General features: G+C 34.2%; 1 protein-coding gene across 1 annotated transcript; it reads right to left on the reverse strand.

Moving 5' to 3' along the window:
* Positions 1-3,357: 3,357 nt before the first annotated feature.
* LOC115952411 lies at positions 3,358-5,894 on the reverse strand. The gene is made up of 5 exons (XM_031069582.1): positions 5,273-5,894; positions 4,664-4,829; positions 4,333-4,544; positions 4,033-4,209; positions 3,358-3,641 (listed from the first exon to the last, which is right to left on the reverse strand). The coding sequence occupies exons 1-5, from the start codon at positions 5,438-5,440 to the stop codon at positions 3,555-3,557; spliced, it is 810 nt and encodes a 269-aa protein (XP_030925442.1). The 5' UTR covers positions 5,441-5,894; the 3' UTR covers positions 3,358-3,554.
* Between the last annotated feature and the right edge of the window lie 1,185 nt (positions 5,895-7,079).

Here is a 7,079-nt window from a genome sequence, read left to right on the forward strand (position 1 = left end):
ACATCCCAAACCCGATTCTACGACCTAGACCCGATCAACCCACGCCCACACCCACAAAACAAACCACAACCTCCACCACAACCCACAACCTCCACCACAACCCACTAAACCCACAACCTCCACCACAACCCACCAAACCCACAACCCACCAAACCCACAACCCACAAACACCGCAACCACATCCCAAACCCGATTCTACGACCTAGACCCGATCAACCCACGCCCACACCCACAAAACAAACCACAACCTCCACCACAACTCACCACAACCCACAACCTCCACCACAACCCACAACCTCCACCACAACCCACCAAACCCACAACCCACAAACACCACAAATCACATACCCACGGTGGCAGATCGGGAAAGATGAAAGATTTGGCAGAGAGAGAGAGAGAGAGAGAGAGACAAAACAAGACGAGATCCATCTCGAAACCAAAACGATGAGACAATGCCCATCTCGGAACTAGAACGAGACGACGAGGGAGAGAGAGATGAGAGAGGAACGAAGAGAGAGTCCAATGAACCAAAGAAGAAAAGAGAGAAGTCAAGTTCTAGAAGAAAAGAGAGAAAATAGTGTGAGAGAGAGAAATGATATTTTAAAGGAAAGGTTAATAAAATATTATTATTTTTTATAAGATTTGAGCTACAGTAGGCTGTCATCTTTGACCGTCTATTGTAGCTAAGTTGTTAAAAATTTTACATATACCACTCTTGATGTAATGTGTTTTTTTGTGGTTTCAGGTGTTAAAAATAGCATTTAGCATTTATACCATCTTTGATGAGAATGCTCTTAAGGGGTTTAAATAACTTATAGTGATCATCAGAAAATGAAAGGTTTGTGTGTCAAATTCACATCTCCTTGTACTATAAAGTACTGTATAACTTCTAGTATAATCATGGTGTACACTGTACACCTGTCTCCTTTTCTTTTTCTTTTTACCTTTTTTGGGAAAAATGGAAATATTTCATTAAACAGAATAAACAAGAACATCTCTCAACCAAGTCTCTTTGACAAGAAGGAGAGAAGAACAATAAAAATAAAAGGAAAGATTTTGGTGAGTAGTAAACTTGACTAGAGCATGGGCAACCCATTAAGTTTACTTTCTTCTTGACCCAAAAAAAAAAAAAAAATAAAACTCGCAAAAGAATGACTAGACAATTTTACAATCGTTACAAAGGGTGCAAGAGTAAAGGAAAGAGCTCATCCCATAGCAGAGCTTAGTTATGGCTAAGGGAAGTGTTAGTTTCCATTTTTGTTATTGCCAAGATTACTTGTCCAGTTGTCCTTTCGAGTCTTTGAAGATCAACAACAAGAAGGTGAATTGGGAACTAACCGCTACGTCACAGTTTAGTTTTAGGGTACTTGGTCAGGGGGTAACCGAATATCCTTAAGCATGGGCATCGAAAATATACTCATCGTCTTAAAATAGAAGTCCTTGCTAAATGTTAGCTTGAGGTCCCTTTCTCAACTTTACGTAAACAGAAGAACATCGTAAGCAAAACTTATACGTAAACAGAAGAACATCTTTCAATCCATGGATTTTTTATTATTATTATTATTTGTAAAAATAATATAATTAAAATTAAAACAATAAAATACATTGTGAGAAAATTACAGTAAAGTTGCGTGACAAAAGTCTTTGGGTAACCGCAAAAAACCGACAAAAATTATAGTAAATAATTTAAAATAAATAAATAATTTGCTTTTAATTCCACAAAACTTTTGGAAATTGAATTTTAATTGGAATAATATTTTAGATTTCTTGAAACATTTATTTGTAGAGTTCCACTTAGAACAATCCGTGCTAATAACCTTTATGTACAATATATTGTACAGCATGACAAAAGCACTTCATTTAAATGAAATACTTACATTGAGTTATATAGGACAAATACAGCATGCAAGACAACTTTTATTAAAAATGATCATTAAATATATAACTTTTATTAAAAATGATCATTAAATATATATATATATATATATATATATAAGAGACTTATTTTACATTCCTAAATACTTATGGTCATAAATTTTAATTTGAGCAATATTTTAACTTTTTTGAAATTTTGGCAATATAATTCCACTTTATAGAAAAAAAATTAATCTACCTGTAATATACCACATAACCAAAACACATCATTCATTTTGAAACATTTATATTGAGTTACATGGCACTATGAGCTGAGAGACAGTGACTATCTCATTAATCTCATCTTTGTTGCCAACCAATGCTCCCAAAACGGTGGCATCTCTACTATTCAAAGCACTAGCCTCATCCCATCACATTGTCATTACGAACAAATTCACCATCTTTGGGTCCTTGGTTGTGGGTCTCCTCAATCTCAAAATTTTTTCCATTTTGTCAAAAAGATTTCCATTTTTTTCACTTTCACAAAGCCATTCTCTCTTTCAATTTTGATATTTGTTTGGTTTGGCTAGTTTAAGTTTGTTTAGTCTTTTTGGTTTGTGTGTAAACTTCTGGGAAAATCCAATTTGGCGTTAAAAAAAAAAATAATAATTTAACAAAAAGTCTAATGGTAAAAGGTGATTTGCATTTGTTGGGGGGGGGGGGGCAGGGATTAAAGTGTATTTTTTAATTTTTTGTGAATATGGTTCCTCATAATTAAGGGAAGAATGGTGCATTTGACCCAAGTTGATATTAAATTATTTGAGTTAATTAGATATATTTAAAAAAAAAAAAAAAAAGATTCTGTAGTTCAGGAAAGTAGCTGAATTCCTATGTAATTTCATCTACTTATCAAAATTAGAAAAAATAATTTTCGTTCATGAACTTATAAAAATTAGATTCATCATCCTTGTGATTTCATCTACCATGAAATGGATTATTTATATTATAAATAAACACATTATTGTTGATGTATAGTTTGTTTAATAATCAAGTCTAAACCCAAACTCAAATTTGGCTTATTTGCTATGTGAACAAACATAAACAAGGTTTTTCTCAAGCCAATCTTGACTATTCATTTACAACCCCACTCAGAGTCTTTTCTATTAAGGGGAAAAAATGTTGTGGCCCAAATCTCATACCAAATATGGGTTATCCATTTTAAAGAAAAGAAATTACACAATCCATCCATGAATGGCGCTAGACGGGCTTAGGCCAACTTCAAGACTCATATAAAGATGCATGCAAAGGCATTCACATGGTTTTCTTTTTGAACCAACGACTTTACCCTTCTCACACATGAGAAGAAGTGCTATTTGAGCTATGGCTCATTGCCCCCCAACAACAACATCAGTACAGGCAACAACTAAAATGAGCTATGAACCAAAAATTGCAATGGAAATTGTAAAGAGAACTTTTCCTTTTCGAAAAGGCAAAACACTTGCATTATAAGAAACAATTGGCTATACTGCAACTTCCACACAAACTGCCAAAGTGTACTTGGCTTGGATTCAGGTAATGGTTAAACTCAGTACAATACTGTGTACATCTTAACAATCGTCATTACCCCTGTGTGATATAAATAGATAATCTAAATCACGTACTAGGAAACATTACATTAAGTGATGGAACACCAAAGAACCTTAATATAGGTCAGGATGAAATCGCCCAGGAATTGAGCTACTTTCTTGTGCCCTCTGCAGATGGAGCTTCAAGCTGTAGTTTGTGAGCTGTATCAAAACAAGAAGTTACAGTCAAGCCAAAACAGATGATAAAGACCTTCCAACACCCTATTTGTACCAAAATCTCACAGTTGTCAATCATGAAACAAGACTTGACAGTGATACTAAGCCAAATTGGTCCAGTTTTGGAACCTTCTGATTATATTTCCATAGTCGTGACCCAAGCAAACAAAATTACATGCTAGAAAGTTATTTAAACTAAAAGGAATAGAAGTAGAATACTGCTTTGACATTACACGTGTAAGGAGGATACCAAAAACAAAACGTAGGTTGATTGCCTGCCTAGAAGTCAAAGATCTTCATACTTAATTCTATATGATTAATGCTCAAGATGAACTAACCAAAATGTTGCAGAAAGAAGAACAAGTCCAAAGGTTACCTCTAAACTTCGAATTTGTTCTTGATATTGGCTTAACAGATGTTTTAGCTGTTCAACCCCCTTTATCCTCTCTTCTTGCTCCAAATTGCGTTCATGCTGGATGGCAACCGCTCTCTTTAAAATCTGATTATCATTTAACAAGCTCTGCAGATGCTCCTTTAGAGACGCATGCTCCAGCTGCTCCATAGAGACAATAGCAAGGATGGAAACATATGTATATTAAACATCAGGGGAGTTGGGTGGCATTCTAATTTGGCATTCCCGCTAAGACAAGAATGAATAAGAAAAGTTCTTAATTACCTCCTCTGACGCCCTTGATGGGGCAGTTATACTTTGTTCAAAAGCCTCCAGAATCCTTGTAGCACGCCCCCTAGCATCATCAATGTCTGTCGCATTCATCATTTCATGCACAAACAAATCGACCCACTTAGACCCATCCATTGTATTTCCATAGTCAACAGTTGTTCTCATGTCCTTTACATCTTCAACTCTCTGCTCCGGCATTTGACTGCCTGGTTAATACAAATCCAAAAGAAAGAAAAACAGTCTAAGCCCAACGCAGATACATTCCGGACATTAAACATCTTATAACTAGAATAACTAATTAAGAGAAGCATAACCAGCAACTTACATGTCGCAGAGCTTTGACAAGGAACATCACCACAATTTGCAATATTCGTGCAATCAGAGCTTTGTGATCTATTTCTTGCATTAACATCAGCAAAAGAAATTGCTCGTAGACTCACAACAGCATCTTCAATCTTATTATTGTGATTCCTACAAACTCTTTCCACCAACTAACAAAAACAAAAATAATCAGACCAATAATTCTGAACGTTAAAGACATTTTACAAACAAAGCAATGTTTATCTCTTGTAACATCAGAGTTTCTTTCTTTCTTGTGGATAACTAGAATCTAGAAATACATGAAATGGATAAACTGGTAACGACATAACTAACAATTGCTAACTAAACATAGTTAAGTACACACCAAACATTATGAACCCATAATTATGCACACAAAAAAAAATTTACATTGTCAAGAAATCCGCATACTTGAATGGATTAAAAATAATAAAAAATACGACCCATATAAAATAAAAAAAAAAAAAAAAACTTTTCAACGCTCAGTTATTTATTTACAAAATTCTAGCTGGGAATTTGATTGTAGGAAAAGAAATGACAAAGTAATATGAAATAAATTAGTATCAACTAAGTCATTGAAAAATTTGAAACGCACCTGTGGATCCAAGTCGGGGAACATTTGGAGCAAAACAGATACAGAGTCATCGGATCCGGATCCGAAACTGGACGACCTGGGTCTCTTAGCAGAAGGGCACGACGTCGGAGACGAAGGTCCGAAAATTTCTTCGAACCCGACCCGTTTTCCGCAAACCCCGGCAGACATCGCCACCTAAACCCTTAAGTCTTCTCCGAATAAAAACCCTTCAGTTATTTACCTTAAATTTTACAAACCCAAAAAAAAAAAAAAAATTCAAACAAGATCTGAACCTAAAACCTCGAACTTTCTGGTCTTATGTTATACAATTTTTTACGTGTTTTTTTTTTTTTGGTTTAAAGTAGATATTAGTTTTGGTGTGTGGTTTTTTGGGTTTATAGAATTACCAAAAGGGTTTTATTTTTGATGGAGAAGACGTGAGAAAGATGAGATTGAGAAATGGTGGTGGGGTTTGCTTTTGATAGGGATTTTCGGGAATCTGAGGATTTTAAACCTTTCACGTTTACAGTTTACTGTAGATACAAGAAAAGTACTATTCTACTTCATATTGTATTTGCAAATTGCTAAAAGAAAGAGAAAGAGAGAGAGAGGGGCTGGTTGGTCTTGCAAGCTTTTATTTTGTTTTTTGAAGTTGTATGATTTGATTCGGTGTGTCTCACACTAGTGTTTGAGAAATGAAGAGGGTGGGACCGTTGGACTGGAAAATTTGGGACCTACGTCATGACTGCAGTAATGTGACTAATGTCATCTTGCCCTAGAAATCCGTGTTGAGACTTTTTTTTTTTTTTTGGAAAGACTTGCAGTGTTTTTTTAATTCTTCTTGTTATCAGATTAAGATATCAATTAGTTTTTTGATGTAGATGATAATTAAACATCAAATCTTTTATTTAACTATCATAAATTTTACCAGTTAAATTAACTGAAACCCACAAATATATTAAGACTTGAGATTAGAGAATTGCTACTTTTTATAGTTTTGTAGCGAAAATATAATGAGAAAATATTCATCTATCTATATTTAATAAAAAGATATTGAATAAAGTTATAATCATTTTTTTTTTTATACTTTATCCAATATATATCCATCAAGTAGACATGGGGGTGATATTTTATGTTTTCCCTTGATATGTTAGCACAATTTTACTAAAATTGAAGTCGTTTGTGTCTAATACTGTTTTTGTTTAGCATTTAGCTTCGTTTTATGTACAGTTTTTCTAAAACTTTTTTTTTTAAAAGTATACTTTAACTTATTTTTAGTAAAAAAAGACAAATAAACTGATGTCAAATGCATACTAAGCTTAAGTGTAATTTGGGTCCATTTTTGCAAGCATCGCTCCATGTGCATGCCTATACTTAGATCATGGGTTTCTCTAACTTGGATGTGGTCAAATCTCAAAAAGCAATCAGCAAAAAGTTAAATAAGTAAATGTCAAACGTATACGAGCTATTTTTATTATTATTTTTATTTTATTTTATTTTATTTTTTTTCTAAAAGCTTGGTTAGCACTGTGCGTTGTGGTCGAAATTCTCTTCGCGGTTCTCACATGCCGGCCTAGGGAGCTCCTTGCATTCTCTCCTCTTGACGTTTGCCTCAATGGATCCCTTAATCGGTGTTAATCAAATTTCTTGCCAGAAAAAGAATCTTGGTGATCAGTATTGCTCTCCTTATTGGGATATTCTCTGCACACAAATTGATTGTTCGTGTTTCTGCACAACCAAATCTAATACAAGTAGAGTTAACAAGACCTCTACGTAAATACTAAATAGTCTTTTAGATATACAGAAACTTTAAAGAAGCTTTTGACAA

The sequence above is a fragment of the Quercus lobata genome, chromosome 7 (assembly GCF_001633185.2).
Source record: "Quercus lobata isolate SW786 chromosome 7, ValleyOak3.0 Primary Assembly, whole genome shotgun sequence".
In the NCBI taxonomy this organism is placed as follows: Eukaryota; Viridiplantae; Streptophyta; class Magnoliopsida; order Fagales; family Fagaceae; genus Quercus; species Quercus lobata.

Excerpts from the sequence above, each read along its gene's own strand:
- LOC115952411 (XM_031069582.1), bottom strand. The coding sequence starts at position 5,440 with ATGTCTGCCGGGGTTTGCGGAAAACGGGTCGGGTTCGAAGAAATTTTC. Across the intron at positions 4,830-5,272 it reads TCCCCGACTTGGATCCACAG|TTGGTGGAAAGAGTTTGTAG; the intron begins GTGCGTTTCAAA and ends TGTTTTTGTTAG. Across the intron at positions 4,545-4,663 it reads TTGTCAAAGCTCTGCGACAT|GCAGTCAAATGCCGGAGCAG; the intron begins GTAAGTTGCTGG and ends TGTATTAACCAG.